Source organism: Temnothorax nylanderi, unplaced genomic scaffold (assembly GCF_030848795.1).
Source record: "Temnothorax nylanderi isolate EJ_2023f unplaced genomic scaffold, tnyl_v1.0 TNYL_tig0012_pilon, whole genome shotgun sequence".
NCBI lineage: Eukaryota > Metazoa > Arthropoda > Insecta > Hymenoptera > Formicidae > Temnothorax > Temnothorax nylanderi.
This window is the reverse complement of record NW_027249074.1, coordinates 1,915,258-1,933,394: the sequence shown is the minus strand read 5'-3', so window position 1 is coordinate 1,933,394 and position 18,137 is coordinate 1,915,258. Positions and strand designations below refer to the sequence as shown.

At 44.6% G+C, this 18,137-nt stretch overlaps 3 protein-coding genes across 7 annotated transcripts; 2 read left to right on the top strand and 1 right to left on the bottom strand.

Annotated features, from left to right (window-relative positions):
* The first annotated feature begins 1,014 nt into the window (after positions 1-1,014).
* On the top strand, positions 1,015-12,203 carry LOC139767833 (WD repeat-containing protein 20). 4 transcript variants are annotated; one of them, XR_011717230.1, is made up of 5 exons: positions 1,015-1,885; positions 2,504-2,695; positions 3,556-5,016; positions 7,955-11,093; positions 11,162-12,203. XR_011717230.1 is itself a non-coding variant. In XM_071697492.1 (5 exons), exons 1-4 carry the CDS (start codon positions 1,616-1,618, stop codon positions 7,278-7,280), a joined length of 1,974 nt encoding a protein of 657 aa, XP_071553593.1. In that variant the 5' UTR covers positions 1,015-1,615; the 3' UTR covers positions 7,281-7,302; positions 7,955-12,203. The 4 variants fall into 4 exon arrangements, 3 of the variants coding, with proteins under 3 accessions (XP_071553593.1, XP_071553592.1, XP_071553591.1); XM_071697492.1 differs by adding an exon at positions 7,230-7,302 and having other exon boundaries at positions 7,955-12,203; XM_071697491.1 differs by having other exon boundaries at positions 7,955-12,203.
* Positions 12,204-13,620: 1,417 nt separating this feature from the next.
* On the top strand, positions 13,621-15,992 carry LOC139767834 (uncharacterized). Of its 2 annotated transcripts, none has more exons than XM_071697494.1 (5): positions 13,621-14,259; positions 14,507-14,683; positions 14,761-14,966; positions 15,049-15,390; positions 15,473-15,992. In XM_071697494.1, the coding sequence occupies exons 1-5, from the start codon at positions 14,245-14,247 to the stop codon at positions 15,801-15,803; spliced, it is 1,071 nt and encodes a 356-aa protein (XP_071553595.1). In that variant the 5' UTR covers positions 13,621-14,244; the 3' UTR covers positions 15,804-15,992. The 2 variants fall into 2 exon arrangements, with proteins under 2 accessions (XP_071553595.1, XP_071553596.1); XM_071697495.1 differs by having other exon boundaries at positions 13,623-14,259; positions 14,501-14,683.
* Trax (Translin associated factor X) lies at positions 15,892-17,930 on the bottom strand. Its single transcript, XM_071697496.1, has 2 exons — positions 17,746-17,930; positions 15,892-17,180 (listed from the first exon to the last, which is right to left on the bottom strand). Exons 1-2 carry the CDS (start codon positions 17,759-17,761, stop codon positions 16,315-16,317), a joined length of 882 nt encoding a protein of 293 aa, XP_071553597.1. The 5' UTR covers positions 17,762-17,930; the 3' UTR covers positions 15,892-16,314.
* Positions 17,931-18,137: the final 207 nt, after the last annotated feature.

The following is an 18,137-nucleotide window of genomic DNA, read 5'->3' as shown; positions in this document are numbered from 1 at the left end:
ATAGATCTGAATGACTTTTAAAAAATAAAAATAATAAATTTAAGTTTTTTAGTTTTTTTGCAATATTGTCCCTTCCCGCGCGTGAATGTCAAATGCAAAAGATGCCTCTTTCGACAAATCTTAAACTTAATGAATGTATATTCGATTCTCGGCTGTTCTTTGCGAGAATTAAAATATAAATAGGAAAGAGAGAATTAAAGTAAACAGAAGTGCAAATAAGAGTAATAAGACAATATTTGCATGTGGATTCTAAAAGTTAGAATTAAATTTCTAATTACGTAAACTGAATTACTGCAAGAGATACTTTCTAATTAGCGGCTTGCGTGTAGAACAAAACATCTAAGGATCAGTTAATTTTGCCAACGGCGGTAAGAATTAGCTACGTTCAGAAAAATCTTCGACCGATTGAAATTACAAACATTAAGTAAAACGCGCGCGATCTAGAAAGAGACGCAAGATGAGCTAAATTGGAGTCAACCGGTGCTTGATTTGATCCAGCGTCGCGTAGCTGCACATAATAATTAAATCCATCTCGCAATTATCTTCGACGAATTCAATTCCGCTCGAATTCATCGTCACCAGACGAGAAGCTTGGCGGGCTTTCCGATGGGAAAAGGCAAGAGAGTAAGAGAGAAAAAGAGAGAGTGAAAGAGAACGAAAACTCACACTGCCTGACTGCCATTCGAAAGCAGAATTTGTTCGAAATCGCGCGGAATCTCTCGGCAGTCTCGGCTCTCGGCACGGCCGTCGATCTCGCCTCTCGCCGTTGCCTCGTGAGAAGGAAGGGGCACGCGCGGGACAGGCAGGAAAGAGCGGGCGAAATTAATTGACCCTTCGCTCGCGCTTGTTTACAAAATATCCGGTCCCTATAATAGGGCTCGCGCGAGCCGCCGGCCGCGGTGTCGACTGTCGAGGCGGATGACGGCCGACTGCGCTGCGCCGCTGCGCGCGCATCGACGACGTCGCGGACTCGGCGGACTCCGCTACACGGTACACGAGCAGTATAGTTTCGTACGGTTTCGTGGTAGTATTCCGGACGCCCTTAACCGCGTTCGCGCCGTCGTGCGAGAAAGGGGCAGAAACCGCTGAAAGCGGGAAAGAGAGACGAAGCTAAAAGGCCCAGGCAGGCGGCCGGCGAGAGACGGTCACGGGATTCACGACGATCCTCCGCACGGTTTCGCGGCGTGGCTCTGCCAATCGTGGCCGACGGCGGCCGGTCCCGCCGGTGGAGCTCGGTTCGCGCGCGTGAAGTTGCCTGCGGACGGCCGAGGGGAGCCACAGTGCTGAGTGCCTGTGAGTGCCACACGCGAGCGACAGCGACGTGAGCGACGTGCGACGTGTGCGACGGTGAGGGAGTCGCGGACACTCGCGGACGCGGATCGGCGATCGGAGTAGGAGTTCGGACTGTTCGGAGTGATCGGACGACGGCGACGCACACACGCGCACGGTCGGTCGGCCGGACGATCGTTGGTCGACGGTGGACGGTGGACGAGGGTGGACGACGGTGCGTAACGGCGGGCCAGAAACGAGGGCGGCCTACGAGCGATAATCTCCCTGCGTGTCTGATGAGCTCCTCCGCCGCGCCGCTGCTGCTGCTGCTGCTGCTGGTGGTAAGATGGCTGTGCAGCTGGACGGAGGAGGGAAGGAGGACCTGAAAACACAGTTCGTCACGCGGGAGGGCACCTACAAGCTGATGACCCTGTCGGAGTACTCGAGACCGAACCGAGTCGGCTACACCAACAGCCAGGGCAGCGCGTCCGTCAGGGTGTCCTTCGTCACGCTGCCGGACCCAGCCGACCCTACGGGCGCGCAGGGCCTCGGCGACCGAATGTGCTTTAATTTCGGCAAGGAGCTCTACGTCTACGTCTACCGCGGTGTCAAGAAGGTGAGACGCGACGGCCCCGCGATGGCCTCCCCCGAGAACGACGGAGTACCCCCGGGTTTGCGAGCCGTCGTCGCGACCTAACCTCGCAAACGTCGCGAGACCCTCCATCTTTGCGGCCGACTCGTTTTCACCGTCTGCCCCGTCCTCCGCGACGACGAACGCGACGTCGAGAGCTTCCTCTGGGTCGACCCGCGTCCAATCGTCGCTGCCTTTCCCCGTTTTTCTTCCTCTTTTTTTCTTTTTTTTTTACTCGTGAACGAGCGAGCTGACGGCGAACGTTCGCGCTGACGTTTCTCGGAAGTACTTACCGAGTAATCGCATAAATAGTATCTCTCGCAGATAATACTGCTATCTTAATTCTTAGTAATCGTCGATTGAATCGTTGATTTATATGTAAAAAATAAAAAACTGACAGAATTAATTTATTAAGATTCCCCCGAAGAACCGTAAACTTTTATAGACACTTGAAATCATTCCTAAGATGCTTTCGAAATAAAATAATTATTTAAACAACTTATTGCATGCGTAGCCCTTTTAAATTTTTGTACATTGTCACTAGAAAGTAAATTATTTATTACTTTGATTGATTTGACTTGACGCATCGTTAAAATATTTCAGGCTGTAGACTTGAACAAACCAGTGGACAAAAAGTTATACAAGGGAACTAATCCGACCTGCCACAATTTTAATCAAACAACAGCGACGGCCGATAGCGCTCCATTGCTGGTGGGATTCTCCACGGGGCAGATACAGCTGATCGATCCCATAAAGAAGGACAGTTCTCAGCTCAGCAAATTGTACAATGAGGACGTACGTAAAAGCAAATTTCACACAGATTACAAGCCTTCTCTCCTGCACTGCATTTGATAGAGAGTGAGAAACTCTTTGCATTATCTGCGAGCTAGCTTATGTAGAGATAAATAATCTCATAGTTCAAACAATATTCTCTAGTGCAGCTAGTTCCTGGCAATGTGTACAAAAGCTGTCAACACTTATCCGTTCTTGATGATATGTCCGTGTTATCTTATTGAAACATGATAAAGTGGGAAATGAATGCTGGTTCAGGATGCCTAGCACCATGCTCCACATCCTGCAATGACCGTACTTAATATTTAGCAGCACATTATCCAGGCTATTCTATGCCCGGTGGGCCCGCGCACTAATGCAATTATATCTCAATCAAATAATTAAGCTCAACAAGCAACATTACATAACTTTCCGCTGTCTTCTTGCGGCAGACACAGGCCTTGCTGGAACGATTGTGCCGTCTGTTTTATATACATTTCAGTCTCAATAAATCTCTAATAATTTATTTTTGTCGGATAAAGTAACGTTTTGCAAACACATTCTTAATACTCCAATAATATCCATTATTATTTTCAAATCGTATACCAGTATTATTTTCCGTTTTATCTTTGCTTATCACAATCGTACTATTGAGATTATGATATAAAAATTTATTTCTAAGCTTTGTATCTGCGGAAAAAGAGAGAAGCGCTATTTATTTTCTAATCAAATTATTATTAAACGTTCTTGGGAACTTAATGGATAATTTCGAATGTAATATAAGATTAATATAAGTTTTAAAAAGTTTTTCGCGGCACTATTAAGTTTGCTTTATTTTGACGAGAATATTTTTTTGACTTTAATGAGGAACATTTACATTTCAGAGGCTGATAGACAAGAGCAAGGTGACATGTATAAAGTGGGTTCCCGGCTCGAACAACCTATTTCTGGTCTCTCATAGCTCCGGTCAGCTGTACCTCTATAATGAAGAACTGCTCTGCGGCACCACCGCGCCGCACTATCAATCGTTCAAATCGGGTGACGGATACGCCATATATACCTGCAAAACCAAATCTACGAGAAATCCGCTGTATCGGTGGGTGATAGGCGCGGAAGGATGTTGTATAAATGAATTCGCCTTTAGTCCGTGCGGCACGAACTTAGCCGTGGTATCACAGGATGGATTCCTGCGTGTTTTTCAATACAATACTATGGAACTGGTCGGCTCGGCAAGGAGCTACTTTGGCGGTTTTCTGTGCGTGTGCTGGTCGCCGGACGGACGTTACGTGGTGGTAGGCGGCGAGGACGATCTGGTGACTATCTGGAGCTTCCACGAGAAGCGGGTCGTGGCACGGGGGCAAGGCCACCATAGTTGGGTGAGCGTGGTTGCCTTTGATCCGTACACGACGTCCTACGGTGACCACGATCCCGACTTTAGCGGTTCGGATGACGAGACGATGCCGCATAACAATCACAATCACTTCCACGAGAAGTCGCATCGCTTGTCGACGACCTCGCAGAGCGGCGGGGTCCACTCGAATCGTAATTCCTGTGGCTCCGAATTGAGAATGTCGGGCGGCACGTGCTATAGGTTAGGCAGTGTATCGCAGGACACCCAACTGTGCCTATGGGACATCACGGAGGATGTGCTAAGGCAACCGGTGTGCGCCAAACAGAGACCCTCTGCGACGTGCAGCACCAGCGGCGGTACCTTGTCGTCCTCGGGCACGTTCAATAGTGGCAATGGGGCGGCGACAACGGCGAATCACCATTCGAACTCGAATGCTAAACATAATAACTCAAATAATGTAAACTTCAAGGAGAACGCGAGTGGTAATAACGAGACTAGTAACAATAGCACTAGCACGAACGCCGCGGTGGCGACCGTGAATTCGCTGACGCAGAGGCTAGCGGGACTTGGCTTCGGCGAGCGTAAGGGTGATAATCACAAGAGAAACTTTAGCCTCACGATGCGAGGTAGCGGGACCGGTGCAACGGCGACGACGGCCAATAACAGCGTGACGACGGTCGTGCAGAACAATGGTGGCGACAAGGCGAGCACCGGCAACTCGACGAGTACGACGAGTAGTAGTCTGAACAACAGTGTCAGTGGGGGTTTAGTAGGTGGGACGGGAAGTAAAAAGGTTAGTTCCGTGATGGACGATCCTATGAGGTTGATAGGGACCGCCTGGTGTCCCAGGTTCGACGAGTGCCCGGTCCTCGAGCCGCTGGTGTGCAAGAAGCTGGCGCACGAGAGACTGACTGAATTAGTGTTTAGGGAAGATTGCTTCGTGACGGCGTGTCAGGATGGATACGTGTACACGTGGGCGAGGCCCGGCCACATGGTAGGTCCTCTCACGATAAGCAGCACCCTGCACAGGCCATCACACCATCATAGCAACAACCCCTACACTAGTAATATCAATTCCATGCGATGTAACGACCTCTGATGTAACCCGTTATCTCCAAATTATTTAGCGAGTCCATCGTCTAGAGTCTGTTGGTCGGAAGATCCGAGAATTCTGTACATATATACGTAGAGTTAGAATCCAAAAAACGATGTTATCGTGACAAAAGTGACACGGGAAAATCTTGTAATGCTTTTGTGTAGTCTTCCTATCGCCTGCCGCGGTGACAGGAGGAGGTCAATGAAGACAAATGATTGTTCTGGCTTGGAAGTATTAAAACGAGATACATTGACGAATTCGGTATTACCTTGCCGGGTGTTTGATACGACGATCTCGCGTCGCTGTTATTTAAGTTTTATATATTACAATCAGTATATTTAATCTTAGAGAGTCCCCCTATTCAACATTTAAGTCTACGACCTTACGGTTGTATAATTGCGTTTGAATTCTATTAGTATTGGGAGGTGCCATTGTAGAGAAAGAGCATTGAGGATTTTTTTTAGTATTTTTCTCTAAGTTTATATATTGTGTATACAATTACAGAAGTACATGGACGGACGATACTATGAGTGAACAAGTTTGTAGTTTAAAATTATATACGTATTATCGGGCCCTCAATCTTGAATTTTACAGGGCACCTTTTTTTAATACGCGTTAAATATTTTTCGATCTTTCTGCGTATAATGATGAACACCTTTCGGATAATCTTGCCTTAGGACATTCCATTAGATCGGATAAATTCGCGACATTTTCGAATACAAATCTATTACCCGAATTGCATGAAAATAGACATCTCAAATTAAGTAGTGTAGAGCGCGCACATTATGATGTTTTTTTCGGATGCATTAATATAGTTTTTTCATTAATATTATTTTTTTGCGAGAAACTGATGAGCTTTAACTTACCTTCTATTTAGAACCTTACTTATTCTGTTATCAATTCTATAATACCTCGTTAGTGCATGCGCTGCAAATAAAAAAAAAAGACAATAGATGCTTAAAGTTCATTCATAGTATAGGCTGTCGTTGATATCTGTGCCTAATGATGGTCTGGTCAAGATATATTCTCGCGATGAATATTACAGAATTACGCGAACTGTAGGATAGCGATCGAATACCTTTATCAAATATATTTATGTTTTTGGTTTGCATCCTCGAGAGCAATGTTGTTTGAGCCCTATGAGGCCTCGTGACAGGGCAGGCCCCTTTATTGAAGGAAACCTTCTTTCTATCTTCTGTAAAGTGTTATTTAGCTTTAGCCGACCATTGATAGAGAGTCAACGAGAAAATTATTTAGCCAAACTGTCGTCTCTCCAGACTTTACGATTACGAGATGCGAGAACATTTAATCTTTTGTTGAAAAAACGATGAATTTTGCCTTGTTGTACAATAAAGCAAAAATTTGAATGAACGATCGCTGCTTGCTTCCCGCTTGTTGAGAAATTTTGTTCAATCAAGTGCAATGCAGAAGCTCCAAGGAGAACGGCCGGGGAAGTCTTTTGTGCGACACGTACATATGCATACATACATATGTATGGTGACACATGTAAGACGATGTTTGTTTTACAGTCTGCCAAGAACATCGCATGTCTTTTTTTCTCTTTTTTCTCTCTTTTTTTTTTTATAGTACTAGGTCCCGATATTAGGACTCGAATAGTGTTTCCTGGGCGTTTTGCATAGAGCATTTGTATCACACGAGAATATCCCTCACTCTCTCACCTTTTCATTTTAACGGCCTTGTCCAAAAGTACGGCGGCGCAGTCTCATTAAATTGCGATCGGTTAAACTAGCCAGCGTTTGCAAATTGGAATTACAAATACTGCGTAATTACTTTATCGTGTACTCAAGGAACGTTTTAATCGCTGCCGTTGATTTACTGTATTACGTTGAAAGTATGTTATACATATACAATTTAATGAAAGCGAGTCTTTCACGCTTTTGGCCAACGCTGCATAAATACCTAACTAATTGCGGACGTGCCGCGGTGAAGTTTATTACAGCGTGCGTTGCTTCTTTTTATAGCCATAGCGCGACTTATAATTTTAATAGCGCGTCTTTTTTATAATTTTTAATCGGACGAGATGCTTGCGCTTATTTCTCAAAACCGATGAAGCATTAATTCCTTTTTCTCACTTTTGATTGATCGGAAAGATTAATGTTCTGTACCACGCTTTGGCTGATGCAAGAGAATATCGTGGATGAGACTTCCCTGAGTTATCGCATGGTACGTATATGAATTATCATTTTCCGTTCTATTTTGCTTTATTTACCGCTTGATCGGACTTGTTATGGAAGTAGAATAGCGTACACGCTCGAATCATTCACACACTGTTCTTGATCGAGATACCTCTCGACGGCGCTTCTGAATTTTATACCATTGCATTATATTTCTCTGCTCTCACGCACTCTCTCTCTCTCTCTCTCTCTCTCTCTCTCTCTCTCTCTCTCTCTCTCTCTCTCTCTCTCTCTTTCTCTCTTGCCAGATTTGCATTATTCCCAAAAAGTTTTCACAAAGACGGGAAAGTGAGAACTATACGCGTAATACGGACAATTTAAATTGTTTACAAGTTTAACTTCATCGAATGAAGATATTAAATTCTGCCTGATGAAGGTATAAGTTCTATCTTAGTGAAAATATAAATTTCTAAATCAGAAATTGGATTATTGAAATTCTTTCTACAGCCCTTTAGTCAATCAACTGTTATGTATTGTCTGTCAAAAATAAATCTCTGGCTCGGGACAATAAAGGATGATAAGAGATGCGCAAAAACTTCTTGGGAATAGCGCGCATCTTTATTAGACGACTTAGGCGAACAGAAGCGCGTTACTCGTGTCGTCGTGTATCAACGAGTGGTTCGCGTTGTCTTTAATTTCAGCCGGGGATCAGCCAGGTCGGCGGCGCCGCTCTCCACGTAGTCAGCCCGGTGGAAGGCGGCGGTACCATAGTATAGCCAGAGCCGGACACCGACGCCGGTCCATCACGAGGTCATCAAGGACCGCAGGGATCGTCGCGGGCGTCCGAGGCGCAGCTCCAGCAGGCGTACGCACGCCGACGTCACCTATACTACGTCTGGCCGAGCGAGAGCTACTCCGGTACGGTTTGAGCGAGCGCGAGCGGTTCGAGCTCGAATTCGTCATCGTCGAAGAAGCGGACGAGTTGAAATGGAAACCCGTGGGAAATCTATCTCCGCGAGATTGGACGTTTGATCTACGGATGTCGGACCTTAAAATTTGCGCGGCTCTGGGTCTTCCCGATATCGCCGATGCTCTTAACACTAGAACACTTAGAACTATATTGACGAGATTAACGTGTATACTCTTATTTCCTACTATTTAAATATATTATATATGTATCTTTGAAAAAGGGGTGAAGGAAGAAAGTAAATTAATCAATTTAATCACACGTTGCAATAAAAGTCACGGAAATTTAAAAAATGCACTATTATAAATTTGCTAAAAAAAATACAAATCAGTCATTTTGACTGCTTTGGTGGTTCTAGTGTTAACGAGACGTCTTTGAACTCCGAGCGCGGAAAAGAAGGGAAATCGGCAGACATTAATTTCGAGAATCTTATTCTTTTATTTAAAATTGTTTATTAAAAGAGAAACGAGCGGGAATTTAGGGATACCGAAGCCAATATCCGATCTCAAAGATTAGACAGTCAAGCTCGCGAGGTGGATTTCTTCCATGAACTCCTTTTGATTCGCCTACGTTTTGCGGGTCGCAGCTCGCGCGCGGTTTAACGCTTAAAGACACATACCTATACACACACACATATACAGCGCTTTCGTTTCGGTATAAGCCGCTCTTCCGGTGCATATCATTTCCTCTTTCTCTTCCTTTCCTTTCCTCGAAGGCGTCGCGGCGGCGACGACGTTACACGACCCCGCGGCCTCCCTTTCCCGGGGAGAGACCCGCGAATCGGAAGCAATCTGTGTATACATGTAAATACGTACACACGTGTGTATGCCCGATGATCGTGACAGATGCGTTGTATCATTCCAAATAAAGTTTCGTAGTAATATGTGCGTCTCAACTGGTGGGACACGCGGGTCCCAGCGCGGGCGGCGCAGAACCCCTTTTCGTGTATTTATTATTTGAAGCGTTGAAATTTATATAGACCTAAGCCACGAAGAGTACTAGGAACAGAAAGAGGTAGTCTAGCGTATATTCTAATAGGCCATATATAAGCAACTCGCTCCAACTTTTGCTCATTGCGATGCCATAGACCGACCGGCTAAACACGAACGTTTTATAAGACACGTTCATTAGAGATAAACGTTTCCTCGTTTCGTCGCTTGGACAGCCGCAGAATTACCCAGCAGGAGAATATTCCCCGATAGACGTTGCTTCTGTTAGCTTTTCGTGAAAAAATTGTGACTTGGGTCTCTATCATTCTCAGTGCTTCATCTCGGTCGATTACTTCGAAGAAGATATTCCGCAAGGCGATACTAGTTTTTAATTTACATATAAATACGTAGGATTTATATTACATTGATCACGAAGTACGATGTTAATTTACATTGTCGTAGACCAGCTGTCCGTTTCCGGCAGCTCATTTCGTCGATTAGCTTCGATCACGAGCATTCCTGCGCGATTCAGAGATTAAGTATATCTATTGTTATTATGTTTTCGGGCTTCTACACGACAAGGCTCTTTAATTTATGCGCAGTAATTCATCGCAGCACCGTTTACTTCAATTTTATTATACCTTATAAAAGATTCGATGCAAAAAAGAGGGAGCTGCAGGTAAACCATCGGAAACTTACGTTTCGTTGAGAAAGATTCTAAAAATCGGTAACGGTCTCTAAAAGACTGTAAATTCCATCGTCTGTGAAGTACAAAGAAAATTGACGCAAAGAATATTTTTTCTATACTCCCTTTCCCAGATAAATGAGATATCATTTAGCTTCCCGAAATGATTTCCGTCTGTAGTACCTGCAGCTTCTTTTAGCGCCTGAATTCTTTAATGTTCAACGACATCCACGTTCCGTGACATGCAACGTACGCACCAGAAATTCTATCGGGACACTGATATATCACGCCGATAAGAGGGCCGATTCGATAAGACTTTCCGTTTCGACACTTTCGCTCTCGTACATTGCATCGCCCCGAGGCACGACGATATTGTATCACTATTCCGGCAAGTGCGAGCTCGTTAAAGGTATGCTGTGATATGTGTGCTACTACATGACGACACTTGACAAATTAACCCAAAAAAGCGACGAAGATCACTTCCAAAGATCACTCCGCCGTGCACCGAAACGGACTTGCGGGACAACACGTAACCGCTGATTAGTTTCTTACTTACTATAGGCAACAAACGAAGCCGGCCTGCGACACACCAGACCTACTATTCATCTAACGATTCTGCGAGGAAAGGGACGGGTGAACTTGAGCGAGTCGACAGAGAGATCCGTGTTCGATCGCATCTAATCTCTCGGAGATCTTTCAATACTGGTCAAGTGGATACGACGTATTAATCGGGCTACGCAGAAACGAAATGTTTATGTAACATATCTTAATGAGCTGTATATAAAGAGTCCATTTTTTTTCCGTCTCTTATCTTGCCCGGCGAGAGGATCAAAACGGAAAAGAACAGAACCAGCAAATAAATATGTTAGTTATAATTTCCTACTCACACTAACACATGTATTATATTTACATTGTTGAGAAAGAAATTCTAGTCGGGACTTCCGAGGTAGAGGATAAAAAATTCACAAGGAATCTACCGATTCCTTCAAGTTCATCCTCCTTCGCGGAAAAGAACCGCGATCTACAAAGTTCCTATTTCGTAAGCTACACGGCGAGATTCCGCGATCGACGACGGATTTCCCGGATGGGGAGCGCGTCTTTGGTTTCTGCACAGGACGGACGAGAAGCTCGCCGTTCAACGAGGCTGAATGGGTTTTCGGATTCTGCATGGTGGACGCGTGCGTGAAGAGACGGACTTTAACAATGTGTGTTCAAAGCGACTCGGAGGGCTTGCGATTTCGTATCTTCCGGGCATCCGGGTATGGTCGAGTTCTCGTTCGGGAGTCTACCTAATAGACGAGATATGTCTGTATTTAATTGATTTCAGACGCGATCGGCGGAACCGTCTCGACACTGGGTTTCTCTTGGACCCGCAACGACGCTCTCGTCATCGTGTAAAGAACAGGAAACTTCTCTCGCCGGCGCATCGAGACGAAAATAACGCGAATAATCGCGACACTGTAAATCACGTTAATGAGTCGCGCCGTTCTGTAATGAGTCACAGGTGACACTCGCCAACGATTTAATAACGACTTCGCCTCCCAAAGTGCCGCTAACAGGAGGCACGTGGTTCATTACCCAAATTGGTGAAACGCATCTAAAACGATCACTTTGAAGAACTACGATGCACGTATTATTCTTTTATATCCTGAAAAATTACTGTTAAAATATTGTAATATCTCAGGACAAAAACATTTTTTCCGCGCCCTGGTACCTTTATTTTTACTGGAAGAAATGGCGCTTGCAGGGCAAAGAAAGACGTTCCTTGTACTATACATCTTTTGTCAGGGGCATTTTTGGGCGGCGACAGAATACCTGTTTGATTTATTTCGAGCTCGGATCAACCAGCGTCATTTCGCGGCTTGGAAATAGGAGGACAGATGTTCCATATTTTACCACACGACACTTCCTTCCGCTTTCACGCCTGCGGGATGATTTTCTCGGTTGTTCCCGCGTCTCCCGGGATATCGGATTATGTACAAAACGTAAACGACAATTACACTGTACGGCCGGTCGACGCAAAATTGCGCGTTATTATCCGCAATTTCGCAGAGGGAGGGAGACGACGAAGGGATGTAAAAAAAAGAAAATCGCGACCGCGATCGCGTGAGAGCGTGCTTAATTCGGATATACACATATATATGGTATAGCGGCGACTGGTCCAGCTGATCGTAACATCCTCAACACACCGACGAGTAAACCGAGTCTAGCATCTCTCCGGCAGTTTTTTATGAGACCTTTCCACGCAAAGAGCTTCATGGCATCGCGTCAGATCTGTACTGTAACTTCTCGGCGCATTTCTCTTTGTTTGTTTATAAGCGTGTACATTCTTTGTAATTGTAAATGAAAAAAGACATTTCATTGTTAAACGCTTGTATAACTTTTTACCCTGCATTCGGTTGTCCCCCCTCCCCCCCCCCTAGAATGCATTCCTCTTCTGCGCGATTATCTTGCGAATTAATTAAATCTTTGTTCAGAGTTCTCTGAAAAAAAACCCCAATTAGCAAATGCGACTGTACGGAGTGTCTTACTTTTGTTTCGTTGATTTTGAGTCTGTTGTTGGAATCCGACGTAGCGGAGAAGAGAAAATTGACAAGTTTTCTCTTCGCCACGAGAAGAACTCGTAAAACTTAAAATAAGAATATAGATTTTTTTGTATTAAAAACATGCGAATATAGAGCGTGTTAGATGAGAATTATTCATAATTCTGCAGTCGCGGTCAACTGCGTCCGAAGTTGGCCCGTCGTGAATCCTTGTCAGGCTGCTGCAGTCTTCTCTTGTCAAAACGACAAATTTTTCCAGCGAATAGTCTCGAAATGTCCCCCGTGACGCGGTAACCTATCCGTCGGAAAATTAATCATGTCGAAAAAGCTGCAAATAGTGCGAGTGGACAACGATCTGGTGCAGAAGGCGAATTTGCTGATCGGCAACAATATCATCGGCCGCGGCGCCGCGACAGGAGTGAGTTGCGTAACTGATTTTTTTTGCCAAGTTACTCTATCAAGATGTCATACAAAATATTACTCCAAAGAAACGAGGAACTCCTTTTGAGACAAATAATATAAACTATAATCGCGCAGGATACGATCAGAAATTAATTATATTTCTCATAAAATTCTCATGGAATCCTTTAAATTCTATCGATCCGAATTAAATCCAAGTTGAGGCGAAGAAATATAAATAATCCTCTCGCATTCGGGTTACGGTTGGCGTTGACGTATGCGAACGGATAAGCTGACGCGTCAAGATTATATATCCTATATCATTTTGTCGGGTGATTCATGGTTCGAGATGAGACTTCGCAGTTTGATATATCAATGTTTGACTTATAATTCACACGTACAATAGTAATTATTATATATAACATCTCATTATATTAATATAATAATATATTAATATATATGTGTTATTATATTATATAATAATATACGACAAGGAGGTAATAATGTCATAATATAATAATATATCTCGAATAATCAACCAGTTATGAGTTACGACGCGCAAACTGTCTAAACAGGAAGCACGCGTTCCGAATACGCTTCCGCCGCGGTACGAACATCATATGTGCGCCGATAATAACCGATAGCAGCGCATTTGACTGCGTCACAGCGATAAAAAAATGCTTATCAGTTCTCAACGAGAAATTCGTCGCGCATTTTAACAAATATCGCGTGGAGATGTACGTGTATAACGACGCGATAAATTCAAGCGCGGACGATAACGTAGAATTGTGACGTAGAATTATCCCATTGCAATTGCCTCGAGAGACATTGACGTTATCGCGCCACGAGGCGTGCAATTTAAAAGCGGCAACAATGAATGCGGGATTTGCGGGAACGACTAAATTAAGCTGTTAATTAACACGTGCGCGACACGCGTAATCATCGAAGATATTTGCATCATCAGACGCGGTTGATAATGTCGGCGTTCTATAATATTATCTGCGGGGCACACACCGGAGTTCCGCAAAAATGTTTACCCACGATTTTTCCGCTGCGTTTCGCCGACGGCTCGTTCGACCGTCGGGCGGCGCAGTGAATTTCGGTGCGTTCTGCGTTTCAAAATAGTCGTCGTTGAATCACGTTGACTCGACGCCCGGCGTGATTTCCGTTGCAGTCTGGACGTTTGCCTTTATCAATTAATTATTACACGGATAAGTTAAATGAGCCGAATCGCGGCAAATCGAGACGAGAGAACGCAGAACGACTCCGAGTCACCGAAACACGCGCGACAGCGTGTTTGGATATTTTTTTCCTTGATGATCCTTTCGTCGGTTAATTAATTGACGCTTTAATTAACTGTAGGATTGATTCTCGCCTTGAAATTTTACGATCCTTAACGTTATCGCAGTGCAACGACGGCCAGGTGCTCAAACACGCCGTGACCATCAATCTGTCGCCCAACGATGAAATGACGATTACTCCGGTAAGGCCTCCCGTCTCGCCTAAGGTCATCCTTATCATTTGACACGTATTGGTACTCTGATAAAATTTGACTTATCCGAGATAATCTCTGTGATACTTTAGTTGACAACGTGTAACGATAGCAAATTAACCACTCGTAACAATAGCTTTCGCTATTGAAGAGAATTGCATGATGGTGTGATAGCTTATTTGCTTTTGCAATATGTCGACGGCATCAGTTTTCTATAGAAACCATTTTCCAGTATTAGGTGGCACCATGTTATATGAAACCCACTGGATGCGCACGATGGCGAGCTCTTAAATTGGGAAGCAGCGTGCCGATAAAGCCAGGCGACGTTTGCTCTCTGCTGCCCGACAAATGTTGGTTCAAGATCATCTCGGTGCCGGACACGATGCAGGAAGGTGATCAGACATTGAAGAGAAAGGTAGCGATTATTGTTGACATCCGAAGAGAGGGAATTTCACGTGAAGAATTTTCTTACTAAGATTTCCTACATTTCAGATCGATCAGGAAGATCCAAATAATGAAACGGACATTAAGAAGGCCTGCTTACTGTCCAGCATGGAAGCTACGGGGTCTCCTGGTGAAAGTTTGAACGGCATTTCTTGTGATAAGGATCCACCGAACGAGCTTAAGGATTGTCCTGTTAATGGAAATGGAGAACACCAAGATGCGCCTGCTCCAGTTTTGCAAATCGAGCCCACAAGGTTTTACTCTATTTGGAATCGAGCAGAAATATCTGACGATGAAGATACAGTTGTTTATTCGTGTTCTTTGCACATCTTTCAGCTGTCCAGAGGAAGGTGATATGCCCGCGATGAGTTCCAAGATGTCAACGGACTCTCAGGATGTAATTGAACCTCCTGTTCAATTACATCCCTCCTCTCCTGAGCACGAGAATAACAGGAAGCGGAAAGCAAAGAATATTAATTTAACGAGCAAAGCTGCGACAAACGATGAGTCAGGCAAGAGGATCAAATGGGATTGCGGCGCGCACTTCAGCGATCAGATTGAAGCGGATCCGCCGAACGATTCTCAGCCACCCGTTGCCACACCTCAAAATCAAGCGAGTGCATCAAATCCCGATAGAGTCCCTAGAGAGAAATGCATGTACGGTCCTCAATGTTATCGGTAAGTGAAACAATGCACGTGCAAATCAATTTTTTTTATCAAAACAATTTCGCCAAAGTGCAATATACACGATTCACCGCAGGAAAAATCCCAATCACAAGAACAACTACAGTCATCCGGACGATTCCGATTACGATGAGGTCGACGACCGGCAAGAGTGTCCATACGGTGTGAAATGCTATCGTAAGAATCCGCAGCACAAGGGACAGTACAAACACACGGCCGCGCCCCGTCGCCGTCGAAGAGCCGCTACCCCTGTGAACTCGGTGGTCGTCGACACCACGCCCGAAACAGACCCGTCATCCGCGGAGGAATCTGTTGACGAGTCTGATTACGAGCCGTCCGTGTATACCGAAAGTTCCGACGACTGGGACGACAGGAGTGAGCTGGAGGATGATGGTACTACCGGCTAACGATGAAAATCATCGATCTCCCTACGCTATCGTCGATCCTACAATTTTCGAGAGCGTCCAAATTATAGATACGTCCGCAATACAGATCTATTTTGTTATGGAATATTTATTTTTGTACATGGTCTTGAAATATTGTATTTGTATATCCATTTTACTTGAAGAGAGATATATATAAAAACGTTAATAATATATCACAACCGACGTTGCCCTTTTACATGTCGGAAAGTACGAATATATTAATCTGATGCGTATTGAAAATATAAAACACTTATTCTAAACGTTTAAATAATGTCCAAGGTAAGATAATTGTATATCATAGAATTTTTTATGTAATCTTCGTGAAATTAACAGTTTCAAATAATCGAATAATCGGCACTAGAAAACTAAGTTTCTTTAACATTTAATTTCCGATTATATGGTCAGCTGTATCAAATGCTGCTTTTATCCCGCATCAGGTTGATAAGTCCACAATAATTAATAAATATTAAAGTAATCCGCGCTCTCGTATATATTAAAACGCCTGATATCCCTCATCGTCCTCAGTGGGGTATTCCTCAGCCGCTGCAATGGCCATGTCGGCCAACATGTGCTTCGGTATCTCGGATCCCCGCACTTTGATAGTGTAACACGCATTCTCCATTTTGGTCAGACTGTGCTTGAGCGTGATGATTTTCTTGTTCACCTCGTTGTTATGCACTACGCTGGCGTAGCCCAAGAAGGCTATGTATATCTTTCTGACAAAATTACACGTTTGATAGCAACTGGACACGTCGCCTATCGCCAGATTATTGATACACTTTCGCATCAGCTCTCCGGTCAGATCGGCTATTCCCAGGATATAGTCCGTCGGCGTGACCATGACCTGTATTATCCTGCAAGTACTTTGCTCCGGCGAATCGGTTGGAGATGAGGTCGCGGGATATGCCAGTGCCCTTTCCAAGGTGGTCCGATCCTGCATACCACCATTCAGCAGATACTCGTAGAATGTGAGCGCCTCTACGTATTCCTCCAGACCGGCGCGATAGGCCCTGTGGAACTGATAGGCGTCCTGACCGTCCAACTCACTCGCGACATTTCGGAATAACTTCTGTGCTACGTTCTCCAGTCTTGCCTTGGCTGTGTCTAACACGGCGTTCCGTTTGCTCTCCTTGTCGATGGTGTGCAAGAGAAAGATGATTCTTTTGCTCTCGATGCCCACATCCCGATTGATCTTGAAAATCCTTTCGTAACGATCGTGCTTGGCGTCCAGTTCGGCAGCGTAGGCGCGGAATTGTTGCACTACAACACTGTTCTCGTTTATGTCCTCCACCACTTCCTTGCCCTTGTCGCCAAGATTGATTTTGTCCTTATCATGATGCTTGCGATTTCTCCTGCCTCCTGCAAGTAACGCCAATGTTAGAAGACAATATCTTGCAATCTGTGACAAAGTTACAGACTGTTTAAAGAAGTAGACACATATGTAAATGTCTACCGTAGCAAAATCAAACTGCGATAAACACTGAAGGAAAGTTTCATGTGTCTCAATTAACGTATAGTTCGTTACACAACATACAAAAATATGAAGAGCATTGAAATATGTAACGCGTTAAAGTGATTATAAATCTTAAAAGGAAGTTAACTCTTTTATTATCTTTAATTTTGAGAGGTAAAGAGTTTTGCTGCAAGAGAGCAATCCACAGCAATGATATATAACCCATTTTCTTTAGAACTTTCAAAGATATCAATTCGAAAGGATCTCTCTCAATCTTGAGATTAATCTCTCTCAAGCTCTTTAAAAGCGGATTTGTGTACCACCGCCGCTACGAACTTCCGACTCATCAGCTGTCACCCAGCCTCACATTCACACGTGGAATCGACGTGATTTCTTCTTGACAATGAGACAGAACCACAGAACGCGGCGACTCGCTGCGCGGCGCGGCGTCGCGATCAGCCGATCACTCACCTCTTCCCTGCGACATCGCGATTCCTCTTAATAATCTCCCTTGATTAATCTGCTCGTTGACTGTACACGGAATGTATGAACTGGCTCGCAGACTGTTTCCACGCGTATCGGTATAACGCTACACTTTACAGCTCTGCCTTTTTCGTAGAACCGTCGAAACCCCCTACGGCCTACGTGTACACTACCGCCAGTACACCATTATCAAAGTTATCAAACTTGGTACTACGTACTACGTAGCCACGTTCATTTTCCGACACTGCCGATAAAATGTCATTCTGGTGCGCGTCCGCGCTACATTTGCAAATGTAGTGGCGTAAGGGCTCAGACATAATGAGAGGAATAAGGAACAAGGAATTAAACATAGAGACCGCTATATAAGGCAAGGTATAGCA